This window comes from Simochromis diagramma, unplaced genomic scaffold (assembly GCF_900408965.1).
Source record: "Simochromis diagramma unplaced genomic scaffold, fSimDia1.1 OVJJ01000603.1, whole genome shotgun sequence".
Classification (NCBI taxonomy): domain Eukaryota; kingdom Metazoa; phylum Chordata; class Actinopteri; order Cichliformes; family Cichlidae; genus Simochromis; species Simochromis diagramma.
Window position 1 is genome coordinate 7,024,411 of NW_024387414.1, and position 15,935 is coordinate 7,040,345.

At 40.0% G+C, this 15,935-nt stretch overlaps 1 protein-coding gene across 2 annotated transcripts in view; it reads left to right on the forward strand.

Annotated features, from left to right (window-relative positions):
* The first annotated feature begins 1,087 nt into the window (after nt 1-1,087).
* Nucleotides 1,088-15,935, forward strand: part of LOC120720925 (AT-rich interactive domain-containing protein 3B-like) — a 55,346-nt gene continuing 40,498 nt past the window's right edge. Inside the window, exons 1-2 of one of the 2 annotated variants that reach the window (XM_040010798.1) lie at nt 1,088-1,523; nt 2,506-3,138. In XM_040010798.1, coding sequence (XP_039866732.1) covers nt 1,488-1,523; nt 2,506-3,138 — 669 coding nt within the window. In that variant the 5' untranslated portion in view covers nt 1,088-1,487. The other variant, XM_040010799.1, reaches the window with a different exon arrangement.

The following is a 15,935-nucleotide window of genomic DNA, read 5'->3' on the forward strand; positions in this document are numbered from 1 at the left end:
CTTATGTAAATCCAAGAGCTGGCCAATCCCTTTTTTTCAGTGCACACTGTTCTTGAGCTAATCTGAAGGCCACATGAAGTTTAGAGGTCTGCAGCAAAAGTTGGCGACCTCTGTACACTATGTCCCTCGGCGTCCGCTGACCCTGCTACTGTAGTAGTAGGGTAAATATTTAGTAGTGAGAAAATTTCACAACTGGACTTGCTGCACAAGTGGCATCCTGTCACAGTACCACACTGAAATTCACTGAACTTCTGTGTGGGTTCTCAATCACCTAGGTCATTTTCGTCTAAGGGACTACCATGGAAAGAAAGTTTTTTGAAAGTTAAAGAAGTGGGTATTCGTCAGGGTTCAGAGGAATTAATGTACAACACAAACACCGAACCAACAGCCATCTACATATCTCAGTTTCAAAACACATAAGCACCAAAGCCTTGTGACCAAAATGATAAAGAATAAAAGTAATATTGTTTATATATAGTTTTTGGTTACTTTTTATAAAGTCTATTTTTTTTTATTTCAGTTTACTATAAAATTTTCCCCAACACGTTTTAGTTCTTAGTTTAGTTTTAGTTAACTGTAATGGCCTTGGATCAGTTTATGAGCTAAGCAGCATGAACCATACACTGTCTGTGGTTTCCTCAAGGGGGTAGCAGGGAGCCACACTGCAATTTAATGATTATGCTGCGCTTCAACCTCAGCGCAGCCCTGTCCCATTAACTTTTTGTAGAATTATTTTAAACCTTGCCTAATAATGGTTCGTGTTTCATTTTAAAGATTAATTAAACAGGTTGTTTTCTTTAAACGGGCCGACTTACTAACCGTCTACCTATTGAGAGACCAATATCCATGTGCAGAAAGATCAATTTCAAGCTTTAAAACTATCCATTTGTAACTGACAACATCCACATCTACTTGTGCTTACATTTTCATATATTGTGCCTGCATTTGGCACTTTAAAATCAGTTCAATACCTTCTGAAAATATACCAATTTGGTTCGAGTTTTTAGTTGATCTTATGCGAAGAATCGGAATTAACACATTACAGGTAAAAGAGCTTAATAAAAGTGGTGAACTGAAAAGGGCTGATACTTGTTGCTGTCGCTGGGCGGGCCTAACGTTGTAGTGCGCCATGCTGGGGGTGTCAATTGAAGGCGAGGAAAAAAACCGACTGGGAGTTACCTCAGCGCTTTCCGAGATATGAGATCTGGCCGTTTTCCAGTCGGTGCACTTTTTTATTAAAGAAGAAAACCCCGAAAATCACGGGGCAAAAAAGAAAGAAAGAAAGAGACACATACGCATTTGAAGAGGTCACCCAGAAAAACAGCGTTCAGCGGCTTTCTGCCGGCGGATCAGTCGGAATCTGCGGTGTACGCTCGGAGTCTCTCTCCCCCAACCCCCCCGTGCGCGCGCGCGCGTGTGTGCGTGTGTTTACAAGTGTTTGAACGACTGCCAAAAGAAGAAGGGAGGAAAACGCCAAGGAAGGAGGGATGGTGGACAATTCAAGCAGTAGTAAGGCACAAATGGTGAGTCGGGGTTCTGCTTCTCGCCCTTTTGCACTTTCCTAAACGGCAGCGAGCTGAAAACGCTCCGATTGTTTTTTTTATTTTACGGCATTGGCTCGTTCAACGTTGTAAAATTCAAAGAAAAAAACTTTTTAGGGGTAATCTGACTTTTGGTATGTTACTTTTATTTATTCATTTGATAGTTTTTCGACAACACTGTAATAACTTTATTCATTTTTCCCTAAAGCGTTGTTGCATATTTTGCATTTGTTGGGAGTATCCTGAAATCGTATCCAGGTTTGAGGTTGTGGCACCTCACTATATAAACGCGGAAAATGTGTTTTGCCAGTTTTTTTTCTTTTCTTTTTTTCACTTTGATGGTTGTTTATCTAGTTTAGTTAAACTAGTAGTTAATCTAGTTTATCGGGATAACTACTTTTATGATTGTAGATACATGAATATCCGTTTAACTTTCTTACTAATACACACCTCTTACTGCGTTGTCGTTTTGACAAATTATTGCAATACTTCCTTAAGAGCTTAGCAAAACTCAGGGTGGGTTACTGCATTTCAATTATTTCCTCTAATCTTAACAGAGATTTTTCTGTGGCTGGTTACTGTAATGTTTACTTTCCAAACTCTTTATGTAGATTAGTCCTTTGTGTAAAAGTTTGATTTGGCTACTTTCTAGTCTAGTATTTTTTTTTCTGCTTTTATTCATGCTCAGGTTTTAAGAGCTCCAGTTACCAGCGAGATTTTTGTAATTTTTTTTCAATTTCTTTATTTAGCTTAAAATAATTTAAATTTGTTGTTGGGATATTGTAGGTTTAAAAGTACACAAGGATTTTACTTCTTTAATCTGAGGAAAATCATGTGGGTGAATTATCCAAATTTGTTTGAGTTAATGTTTAAATTGGGCTTCGTTGGCTCCATTGTAGCTTTCAGGAGTAATTGGGTTTCAGTATACAGTAAGTCATCCACGACTCCTCTCTTCCTCTCACAGCCCGGAATGTCTCAGGAGCCTAGTGTGGCCTTTCCTCCAAGCACCTCCGCAGGAGGAATGAAACTCGAAGCAGTGATGGAGCAGCTCCAGCGCCAGCAGCAGGCACGATTAGAAATGGAGCGCAAGGAGAGAAAGATACGAGAAGCCCACATCATGTACGCTCAGCAGGTTGCTGCCCAACAGGCCATCTTAGCAGCTGCCCGGGCTTCTGGAGCCAGCTTCATGGGGAAAGGCCTGCCTGGAGGCATCGCTGGTGGTGGATTGCCTCCCCGGGTGTCCAATCAGAGCAGTGTAGACTCAGACAGAGAGGATGACGAGGACAGAGGTCGGGATTCTGGAGATGAGGACGATGACAATGAGATGATGGAAGGGGATGAGGGCAGCGATGATGATGAGGGAAGCGCCAGTGGTCTGGAGTTCCTCCGCAAGCAAACCCTTGCTTTACAGCAGAATGCCTCACGAATCCCAGCCCGTCCATTTGGCAGTTACTCTGCATCGGCTCCCCAGAGGGCTGCTTCCCCACCTGTTAGAGTGAAGCAGGAACCTGACGAGGGCCTGTCTCCTGCAGGGGCACACTCTGCTACTTCTCCTAATGGACAAGCTGACTGGGGCTTTGATGACCACTTTAGACAGGTTAGTATCTTGTCAGTTGTTGCCCTTCTTTCCACAGGATTTCCTTTGTAATCCATCTGATCCTATTATGTCCTTTCACAGTTATCTCATTCAAATATGAGTATAAAACTTCAGAATTTAAAATTGTCCATCTTTCCTTAAATATTGCAAATCAAGGCAGAATTTTTGTTTTGTTTTGTTTTTTTTATAATTTAAATTATCACTATAGTTTACTGAGATCCCAATGAGTATGTCCTTATACTGCTTGTCAGTTTTCCATTTAGGGTCTTGTTTGTATTCTAAGTCCAGCCCCCTGCCGTGAGAGACAACTTAATCTTAACTGTGGCTTGAACCGCTCCAGGAGTATCTTTGTGAGTCCCTTCAAATCTCTGCGGAGGTTTGACCGCCGATTGGCTTTTGTGGCAAAAAAAAAAAAAACAACTACTAAGTGACTGCTGGCAGAGGGCCAGGCCAAGGCACAATGTTTTCACGCTCACTAGTTCTCTCCCCACGCGCTCTCATTTTGTATGCCTCTCTCACTCTGTGTCCCTCTTGGCGCTTTGCTTGGGCTCTGGTTTGGCTCTGATCCAGGTAGTGGAGTCAGGCGAGACATAGCTGCTGTAAGGCTGTGGGTGGTTTGCTGGGTCAGTTGGAGGATTTCGGGTGGGTGGAAAGGTTGGATGTAGCACACAGCAGAAGCAGTCTGTCACACCCCACTCTCGCCTCCCCAAGAGTCAGGGCTCTGTGCCAAGTGTAGGCTACTTTCACTTGAAAGTAAATATTGCCTCAGCACAGTCTTACTGAACTCTGGAATGCCAACTGGGAACCAAGCCGAGCTGCATGTTTTAGCATCATGGCAGGTTAAAGAGACCGCAGCAGGCTGCGGGTGATATAAAAAGCCTTAGCTGTGCAGTAGTTGGCAGTGTCGCAAATATATCTGTGCTCTATCAGTGGGCTGAGGGTGCTGGACTATCATGTGTCGGGATTTTATTACTGTCTATTTAAAGGTAAATGTCTTTGCATGGTGCTTCTCTAGTTCACATTTCCAAATTTAGCTTTAGAGCGTGTACATTTGGTAGTGACACGTAGAAGTGCCACAGCGTGAGATGGTGAGAGAAGCCAGTATATACATGTTGTGGAAGGAGGCACAACGTTGTTTATATTGTTCATTTGCTAAAGTCACCGGCTTCACATGAATCTTCACACTTTATCGAAGGGATGCTGCTGGGACTGTTTAAATGGAGAATAAATGAAACTGTCTTTCTTATGTTCTTCAATATTTATTATTTTAAGTGCTGCTGAAATGTGCAAAACTTGGCAGTAGATGTCATTGGCAGTGTCAACACCAGCAGCCTTATTTTCTTTCGGGTTAATTTCCATGTCATGCCAGCATGAGACACCATTGACTGTCATCTGATGAAGGTAGCCTGTGGGTTTAATGGCCATTGTTCTGGTATCCGGGCTAAGGGGTACATTTCCAAGAAGCTAATAGCTGATTGTTTTCAGATTGGACAATGTCTTCCTCTCTTGCTCTTCCCATGGACCGCTTGTGTGCATCGAGCCATATGCTCGCTCAAATGTGATTGGTCAGTGATACTTTCATTATGAAAGAAAACCAGAAAGCCTGTTTTTTTTCTTATGCCCATTGCCTATAGATTCTGCATAGTCATATACAGAATCTGTACACAGAAACACACTCCTGTTCCTGTTCTTATCAGGATAATTTTACCCTTACAGACACTCATTGATTCTACTCTGAATGAAACCAGGTATGTGTGCAATTAGTCAACTAGATCAATTTTTTAAAAAGTTGGTAAAAACTGTTTTTACTTCATTAATATACAAAGGCAGTTAACTGTTGGGTCTGAGATTTCATCCCCTGGAGGCGACAATGGAAATTTGTAAGCAAGCAAAGTTAAAATAACACAGTTGAACGGCCCCGCAAACAGTTGCACTTCTCGTGCAGTTATTTTAGAAAACTAATCGTTATATGTCGACTTCGTCAACATCAACTCTGGACAAGCATGTGAAGGGTTTTTTTTTTTTTTTTTTTTTTTTTTTTTTAAAAAGCTATTGGTATAGCAAAACTAGCATTAGCCACTCTCGGCAAACTACGCTGTTACACATGGGGCTAAGTCAGCAGCATTTAAAATGTTTTAGCAGCTTCAAAAGTCTTTTAAATACTAGAGTATTTCTACGAAAGACCTTTAACGTCTATTCTTAAAAATTGTGTTTTTTCAAATTTTCAAAGGTTTTCTTAGTGTTTTTGATTTTGGACTTGCCAATTTGTAAAACTTTCTACTCGCATTTCATTAACACATTAGTCACTAGGAGAATCTTTGCTTAATTTGCAAGCTAATCTGCTAAGATAAGCAGGTATGAGCTTGTTTCAGAATATGCCTCTGGCATCAAGTGCTGCATTAATCTGAACAGTTAGAAGTGTTCATTAGATTATATATTTTATTAAATTAAATTAAACGACTATTTCTGGACGTGACTAACAGGCATATCAAAGTTTGATTGTCATGTGACAAATCAAACATGTGACAAATGATGACTATATAGTTTCTGTTTCTGAATATATGTATAAAATTGGGCTTTCCTGCATTGTGTGGGATGTGTTTTAGTTCCAGATGTCAAGGTGTCAGAATGAGTGGATGAGTATTATTTGCAGGGATGAGCAGGCTTTGTCTCGGCATTGTTAGAGCTGAAGATCATAGCAGCAAAGTTGTTGCTGACCAGTGTCCTATCTGTGGCCTGGTGTCTTTTATTATAGAGTGAAGGCTGAGCCAGGGGGTTGGGGGAGGCATTATGGGACGAGAATTGGTCTGGCCTTTTTTTTTTTTTTTTTTTTTTTGTTTCCTCCCTTTTATCTTTCCTGTCATTATGTCAGCTCTGCAGTATTTAATGACGGCTCATCTCTTCAGCCAGTTTCAGGTTGCACTGCTGTAGGGGGAGGGGGGGCAGTAGAGGCAGAACAGTTTTTTTTCTTTCCTTTTTCTTTCTTTCTTTCTTTTTTTTTTTTTTTTTGATGTCATTGTCTTCTAGAGGCCAGAGACAAGCCTGGCGGATGCCGCAAATACCAACCCGCTATAATAATGGGGGGAGCACATTTATTATGTTCTAAAAGCAGTGACAGAGGAAAGATGAGACGACAGCTAAAGAGCCAGTTGGATGGAAGACCATTTACATTAACATTTAAATTTCATGTAAACGGTCAGATTGGACCAAGGCTTTTATCCAAAGAACTCGTTGTATGATATCTGCCATGCTTCTTGAATCATAGCAAACCACATTCAGAGAGAGACTCCGGATTTCATTCAGCACATGACATATTAATGACATATGAATAAAATAATAATGCTCATGTGCTAGTTCACCAACAGTTTACTGAAAATAAAAGTGTTGATTGTAATGATCTCTAAACAATAGGTAGAGTGTGTCAGATATGATGATGAACAATCAGTGTATATATGTAACATATAGATATGAAGGGTTATTTGTTTTAGTTTTTTTTGACCGCACACAAATGTTGATGGACTATACAGGTCAGACTGAGTGGACAGACATGGTAGCCAGTGTTTTCTTGTCAGTGATGTATGTATGGTGACCTCAGCCCCATCCTAAACAGCAGAGTAAATAATTGTCAAACAAGGAGATGGACAAAGGCGTCGCGTGGTGAGAGAGCTGGACCGGATAACCGACCGGCCCCAGCGCTCTGGCCTTTGGACACAGGCTACATGACCTCTGTAATCCAGCCCCCACCCGCCCCACCTCTCCTGTCACAAACACACACATATCCAATGTCCTCCTCTTCTTGCCATAATCAGTCTGTGACTAATTGTTTTAATTGTGCCTGCAGATTGTGTACTATGTCCAACTCTATTGGCAGCGATATTGCTTTGGTTGGATTAGCTGGATGTTTAACATGTTGGGTGTTGTGTCTGTAGAAGCAGTAGCCTTGTTTTAGGTTCAAGAGTTTACCAGTTTACATCCAGATTTTATTTGAGGTTTTGAGTTTTATGTATGTGACCTATGTCGTTGTAGAATATTGAGAGCAAAACGGTTTGGTTCAATCTTCCTTGTGTCACATAAACTAATGTCGATGAATATTAGCACAGGACATTTAGATTATAGTTTTGCATGGTAATACATTTGCATGCAGTTGATTTACATGATACCTGAGTAATTACCCTTTGCAGCCTGATTAGATTTGTAATTTTATTTGCTTAGACTGGATGACTTTTTGTTATGGAGATGCTGAAAACCTACTTGCCTTAGCATTTCAGGCTTAAGTAAGTCAGCGCAACAAATGAGGCCCAGTCAGAACAGAAAAAAGGCAGAATAGGTGTTCGAGTTGGATGAAGGATGCGTAACACAGGGAAGTGGTAGAGATGCACTGATTGATTACCTGATGACTGGAGTTGGGTGTTTTATTTAAGTTGATCTGCCATGGCTGGCTTGTCAGCCAGAATTGAACAATCATTTTACCTGACGTTCTCATAATGATAACAGTGGAGCCAGTAATGTCACTGCTGCCTTTATGGACGTCTATTCAGAAGATCACTGGTTCAGTTCTAGTCGGAGACAAAAATCCTATTTGGGTTTGTGTCAGAAAGGGAATCTGGCGTAGAGGTAGAGCAGATTATCAACCAATTACAAGGTTGGTGGTTTAATCCTTGGCTGCTTCAGTCTGCATGCCAAAGTATCCCTGGGGAAGATACTGAACCCCACGTTGCTCTCCCATGCATTCATTGGCGTGTGGCATAGAAAAATGTGTATGAATGGGTGAATTAAGCATTTGCGATAGAGCACTACACCACAGAGTGCTACAGTAGAGTAGAAACGCACTATATAAGAACAAGTCCACTTACCAAATCTTCTGTCCTTTATATATTGCAGCAATTTCAGTAAAAGTGATGATCATGCCACAGATGGATTTAATGACCAACTCAGTTATGCCAAGATTGTTTACATAAGGTATGCAGTTGTGGAGAAGACGTAAAACTACACCTAGAAGGGATTAAAGAAAATATGCAGCCAACCGGACCAACTTGAATCCGATGTCTGGCCAATGGTTATGAATAAGCCCTGGCATCGCTATCACTCTTAAGCCCTCTTTTTGCTATTTGCTACTTCTGTTGAGGCAGCGCTGTTGCATAATTTAGCTGTCGCCCCAGCAACATCAGCCAGGAAGTGGGGAGCTACACAGCTGCAGCAAGGAGATCAATAAGGATTGTGAATGAGCTTTAAGAGGTTGGAGTGTTTGCCCGAATTTTCCCCTCATTTATGATAGATGAGCAGGACATTGTATTTAGCAAACTGACTTTTAGTTAGAATTTTGACAGGTTTGCGGAGACTTTACCAGCAGGTTGCTGTTTTTGTTGGGCGCATACAGCTGTTTCTCCGTGTCTTATGTTGAAGTGGGAGAAAGGAGCCATATATATATATGCCATATATGCCAGTCTGACCTTGTTTGTGCTTTCTCAGTGTTATGTTGTTTTCCCATATGCCATAACTGTCAGTGGGTTTTAAAAGTACTGTGTATTATTTTGTTTACTGGAATTCCTGTTATGTTGATTTTATGAGGCTGGAATTGCTGTCTGACCTCTGCTTCCACAAACTGCCTGCAAATGGAGGTCATTCAGATGAGACATAATGAGGAAGGCTGAGTTCCTTTAAAACATGCTGCAGTGCTTGTTCAGAAGAAGAAGCTGCACGGTAATGCGTGAGAACTGCATCATTTCTGCCATGCTGTTGAGCCACACAAGGAATTGAAAGCCTCAACCCTGACCGTTCACTTATTGGTGTAAGTCCTAACAACTGCTTGCATTTTCAATTAATTAATAATTGAAAAACGCTGAAAAAATCCTCTTTTACAGCCCAATAGGCATTTCTAAATTTCGTACTTGTCATTTAGCACAGTGTAGGTGGGATATGTTCGTTTGGTTCTTTTTTTAATCTTGCATATGTGTTGCACTTTTGCAAGTAAAAATTCTATCTACTTCTTTTTGTTTGTGGCAAAGTAAATTCCACAGTTTCTTTGTTACACGCTTTACTGATTTGCACTCGAATCAAAGTCCTTCTAGATGCCACTCAGCATCTTTAGTTCCTTTTGGGCAGTCATTTTGGGATTACAGTCAGTTGCGGATTATCTCAACTGGCTGTAATTTCAGTTTCACACTGACAACCAAACTGCATGTATATGCAGTTTATCTGCCAGATTTGATAACATGCTTAAAAGGTTTGGTGCCTAAAACCTAAAATAAGATTTGAAAAGCATTTCTTTTTTCCCCACTGGAGCTTATGCTTTTATTATGATCTATACTTCTGTGGAGTCCTACAGATTTCAGTTTAGATTTTGTGTGTGTGTGTGTGTTTCTCTAATATCGATGGTCAAGTATATTTCTTGTTCAGTCTTTCTTCTGAGCACAATTCTTTTTAAAAACCTTTTCAGCTTTTTTGTCATGTAGATAATGACTGCTTTGGACATTAAAACGATTTTACCTAATTTCTAAATCTGCCACATTGATTTCAGATTAGACTGGCTAAAAGGGTCATATTTCAGCTGTGTTTTTAGCGCGTTAGTGTGAGTCCCTTTCTTTCTATATGTCTTCATGTCATACATAAAATCAGCCACAGCAGCATCATAATGAATGTGAATCTTAAACTGTTTACTGTTTAAGTTCCCATAAACATGTTCGGGTTTGTTCCTCAAGCACTTAACTCTTAAAACTCATTTCCCACACTTTGTTTGGGGATCTTTAAACAGATCTTTTATAACACAGTGAGGTTGTCTTATATCCGTGGTTCAGTGCTGAGTGAACTTTGGTTTACCTCATTAAGGCCAGATGTAAGCTGGCTGGATTGGATGGAGATGTCTGGGCTTTTAGCCTTGTGTTTCCATCTTTAATGTCTGATTGATGCTGCTCTTAATGTAGCTTAATGTTGGTCACTGGCTATGGCTCCACTCGAATTTGTGTCAGGATGGAAACAAATAAAGGTGACGCATAATTGTGTTTTGCACCCCCATTTGCTAGTCGAAATATTGTAGAAGTAACATCACAACATCTAACTTCATTTCATCTGCCCGTTGTCTTAAATTGATACATATGAGGAAATCAAAAGAATAAAAAGCACATTATCTAAAAATTATTAGAATTAATTCACTTAATAATCTCAGTGCTGTAGCACAAGTGTTTGCTCAAACTTTTAAGCAATAAAATACATTATTCTCTTTTTTTCTGATAAAAGCAGCCAGCTTATCAAACATCTAGTTGAGAATGTTTTCTCATTCGAATCTCTGAATCAGTGTGTAAAGTGTAATTGCCCTGGTTATAAAACAAGCCTCATTTTGTGCAGAGCTCCTCTTAACAGTTAAGTGCAAAAGACCCCCCCCATCTGAAATAGAGGTATTGAATTTAGTAGGGAGATAAAGGGGGAGGGAAAGGGGGAGGAGATGCTATGGAACTAGAAGAGGGGTTAGTGGTCTGGCTCAGCACACTAAACTGCCCCACCCAGAGGAAACATTCCAGACAGAATTAAAGAGTTAACTCTTCAAACAGTGAACATTCCCACTGGGGGCTCCCATTGAGGGGTTTGATGGGGGTGGGTGGGTGCATGCCCATGTTGTAATCGTGCCTCTGATTGGTGATCTTTCTATTCATTTTGCTCAGTGTCACAGGGGCTGTAAAAGAAAGAAAGCCAAAGGCCCTGAATGGGAGGAGCTGGATGGGAGGACACAGTAGTCCAGGCAGAGACAGTTTTTTATTTGTCTGAGTCCCAAAGGGCACATCTGCTGCTGACAGGCAGGAGGAAGCTTCTCATAGTGAAACCAGTCACCTCTGTCACAGTGTGGCTTGGTTAAACGCAGCACTAACTACCAGTCTTGAGTCTGCCATCCACGCTCAAAACTATAACACTTATAGTTAATCTTATAGTAGTGTTTCACATGCTGGGCACAGCAGGCATTTGCCTTTAAAAAGTTACATTTTAAAAAATGTCTTTGCACATTCAGAAGATAAAAATGTTATCATTTATCTTTTGAGGGGATACTCCCACTGGGTTTAAATCTGGGACTCTCCACCATTTGACCCTTAGAACTCAAGAAGCTTCTCGGATGAGAGGTGAAACGTCTTCAAGCAACTTAAAGAAGTCCATATGCTTTTCTTTCCAAGCTCCTTAGACTACGGTGACCTGGATGACTGAGAACCTTCACAGACATGTTGTCATTTATTATCATTTTTGAAGTTTAAATAATAGTTGAGTTATTACAGATATGAGCCATCGTATCAGTGGCAACAGCTGTAATAGGTGGTTGTGTGTAAGAGTGCTTTTACATCCATTTATGGACTATTGAAGCTTGTATATGTTTTCCTGTTTTCACTGTGATTTAGATCAAACTACACCGGCTTACACATAAGTCAGATATTAATCTAATACTTTATTTGAGCCTAGCAGATAAGAAGGGATGAAAAAAAGATTATTGTATAGCAATGGTCATGTATACAGTATACCTGTTTACCGGACATGATGTCTTGTTACATCAATTTCAAACAGGGAGACATCTGTAGTGATGTGCAGCACATAAATACATTCAGATAGAGGAGATAATACTGCCATTCTAAGACTGTAAAGTGCCATAAATAGTGTCTAATGAAGAAAAAAAACAAAGCTTGAAAGAGAGCTACAACGTCTGCCTTCTTTCTCACCTCTAATCAGCTGGCCCCTCGTGGCCTGAATGTGGGTTTGTCAGGGTTGGAAAGTTACAGATAATAGGCGACACAGTCAGTGAAGTTGACTTTGGAAAAGTGTGGGCGTGAAGAGATTTCCAGTGCCACCTGACAGGCACTCAGACAGTTTGATGGATTGCTTCTGCAACATCATGCAAATGACATTTAAAAAGACCCATCTTGTCTGGCAGTGATGGCCACAGTTTTCCTTTCTGTTTAATTGAATTGAATAACAAAAATTGTCTCATTTAAATGCAGATTGCGCATATCCGTTGGGGTTATTACACTCTTAAATTGACCCTGGAGGATTGACTTTCTTGCTTCTAATGGAACTGGAGTTACTGATGTATGCTGTAATTTGATCGGTTTGTAGTAAAACCACAAGCCCCCACCCTTCGCACACCATCTCTGGTTCTTTTTGTTTTTTACAAGCACTTCTACTGAACATATCTCAACACCTGCTCTTTAATGACGGCAAACATAGAAAGAGGAATAGCCAAATTAAAACGGAGAGACACCCGGCCTCAACTTTGGCAGCTGGGGGGAAACGGAGGCAAGGTCATATGACACCTTGGAGAGAAGTCTCCTTGAGTTTTATATAGGTTGGCACCATATAACAGTATGTACAGTGCACGTGTGAATCGGTTACTGTTCACACTCGTGCAGTGACTCTTGGCACACTGTGTGAGGTCATGTTGTCCCCGTGATGTGTATGCTCTTATTTGTCTATCTTGATTTCATAAAATTAATTACATTTTAATGAATGATGTGCTTTATGTGACATGTAAAAACAAAACAATGTTATAGCTGCTTTTTTGCTAGCATCAAGTCTGTAAAGCAACTCGCATCTAACCAGTGTTAGTTTAGTAGCTCTCACATTAGCATTCCCCCACTGTCCGCCATTTTCCTAAGGAAGTTTCTCCTTCACTGCCAGCTAATTACCATTGGTTCTTAATAATTAAGGGAGCTATACCACAAGGAGTCATTAAGTAGTGACTCTGGTAAGTCAAACCGGTGGGTGGAATTTGTTGGAGCACCAGCATGTTCGAATAAAAGAGAACGTGAAGTGATATTTTTGTCGTATAGATATTTTGTCCCATCCTTTTTACATATCTTTGAATCTTGATGTGAATACTTTGCATTGAGACGTATAAACAAATGTTAGTCTTTTTGCAAGAGATGCAAAAAGAATAAAATAAGCAGGTAATGAAAACATTGTCTGCCTCGGTTGTGTCCTCGCTCAGGGTGAACCTTTTGCAAGGGTGCCGTCAGGGAGTTCTATGAGGAGCTCTATTCTCAAATGAGCTCAGTCAGACAAATTGAAATAGTGTTTGTGAGAAAATTACTTGGAATTATTTGAATTGGAAATTGGCTTTAGTCGTTTTTCATTGTCTAGTGGCTCTTTTTTTTTTTTTTTTTTTTTTACATCATTCTTTGAATAAGGAAGCTAAATGGCAGATTTTTTTTTTTTTTACTTCTTTGTGTTCGCAATAGTGGATGGAAATGCACAGAAACGCTTAAATGATTTTCACATCCATACACTTTCTTAACTAACTTCGTTGAAGGTTTTAGTGTTGTAGTCCAGATTGGATTATGGGATTATTATCCTGATACTGATAAACTAAAAATGTCCCAGCCCTGCCAAAATCACCAACAGCAGGTGTTTCAGAAACATAATGCAATTAAGGTATAGACCTTGTCATGGGAGGAACATAAAGCAGCGTGACATTTATGAGGCTGTCTGTGTTGTAGCCACAACATCCTCCAAATGGTAAATTGCAGATGGAGTCAAAAGATATGGTCTCTTTTTTGCACCTTGTAGAAAGGCAGAGGCTGTGATGAGGTGAAGGGTGAGAGTTGTCTATTGTTTTTGGCTTTCTTGGCCGTCTCGTGCTACTGGTTTGGCTCAGCTCCAGGTTAGAGTCAGGGGGCTAAAAGTGCTAACTGGACCACTGTGTCAAGGCACTTGGGTAAACATTGCAGCTGACTGGGACCTGGCACAAAGCCACGCAGAGTAGAACAAGTTGAAAGAGGTGCAGAAGGGTTTCCTTTCACTGTTGCCTCTCTGCTTTTCAGTCTCCATTCCACTGGCTGCCAAAATCCCATGTAGTTTATAATAGCTTGTGGCCAGATTGTTTTTCTGCCAAGTCTTCAAACACAAGCTTAGTATAATCATGTACTTGTGAGAGGGAGAAAGGAGCAAAAAAAAAAAAAAAAAAGACAGACTCCCATACGCTCAGAAAATGCAATGTGTTCAGACTCCGCCATCCAACATTTACATTCTACGTTCAGGGATTTACATGCCCCTAAGTTTCACAGTTCCTGAATCACAATCACCACAAGAAGTGAGCTTTAAGTGGAGTGTCTGTAAAAAAGCCACAGGCTAACCACTGGGTAAATCCTAAATGTTGTAAAGGTTTATGGAAAGTTTCATATTAAAGAAAAAAGAAGCTTGTTTTTTATTATTTATATGAGTTTTGGATATATTATTTGATAGTATCTTGTAGGGCTGTGCGATATGACCAAAATCTCATATCCTGATATAAGAATTCTATCGTCCCGATAACGATATAAATAACAAAAATGTAACATTTTCTGTAAATTCTGTGAATCTCGGGCAGCTCGACTTGCGTGAAGTGTTTCCAGCTGCGCGTCATGTAGCTGGAGTCGAGTGTTTTAACCGATGCATGAAACGATACATTTTTAGACATAAGTTGTAACGGCCGCCGTTTTCTTTGTATTTATTACACGGCGTGCTGCGGGGAAAAGCCTGTTCTAACGTTTGAGTCTAAGGTTTATTTTTTAGCACCTGGCGGCTCTTTTTAAATTCTCATCCGTAAATAATCTGCTCTTTCACGTGATTCAGTTTATTTTGAAAAGTCTCAACAGGATCTTGAGCTTTATTGTGAAAGGTTTATGTGGAACATAAACAAGCGGACATGCGATGCTGTTACCGTCGTTGTTGCTAACCACAACGCATAAAAACAGGCGCTTGTCCATCTGTAGTGTGGTTATATTAAATATAAGAGAAAGAGAGAACTTTAAGAAATGAATATAGCCACTACAGTGACCATCAAAACGATGAAAAAATATTGCCATAAACAGTTTATTTTGCGACACCACGTAACAAACGATAGTGTAAAATGAAACGATAGACGTTTTTATATCGTCATCCGATATATATGTTATATCGAACAGCCCTAGTATCTTGTACAAAACTAAATAATCAAAAAATAAACTGATAGTATATTTTAAGAAGCGTAATGAAACTTCAAGCTTTCATTATTGTAGAGATTGTAGATTAATGTCAGCAGCATATACAGTATATTGTTAGATTCACCAATGAATTGCTTATACTGAATTATATCAGATGCCAAAAAACCCACCAGGCTCTGACCTGCAGTCGATCTGGTTAATAGACAATCGCTCTGTGAATGGAACTATGGACCACATCAACTTCAGTCGATAATTTCAAAAGCCACGGTAGTAAATGATTAAAGAGTAGCACAGAAAATTAGAATTAGTAACAGCAGGGGCTTCACTGCACCTACATTATTATAAGAAATAAGTGTAGTGGCTTTAAGAAACGCAAGAAAACTACACCTCCATTGTTCAGTTTCTTTTCAGCCTGTAATGTATGGAGATTTTCTGTTGAGTTCAATTATTAGTCAAAATATAATGTATACTGCTGTCAGTGCCCAGGCATTGATCTTTTCCGAAGAAGCTCTTTTTCTAAAAAAGATAAGCATAAACATGGGACTTTTTTCAATAATGTTTGTCACAGATTTGGAAGTCCCCCCAACCCCCAGTGGAGCCAGCCTAATTAGCCAGCCATCTGGTCAAACAAAGACAACTCAGGTTTTTCCTGCCCTAAATAAATGTGATTAGAAAACCTAAAGAGGCCCTGTGCTTTCAGTAAAATAAGGAAGTGTGGAGGCAGACGTTCATAAATTCCAAAAGGATTAAAACATAAAGCGAAATGTAATATTTGCAGACAGTAATTTAAGTTTCTCATTTAGAATTTGGAAATAAGCTTTTGTGAATGCATACTTTAAGTGGGTGCGCATAGACAGAAAATGAAAGTGC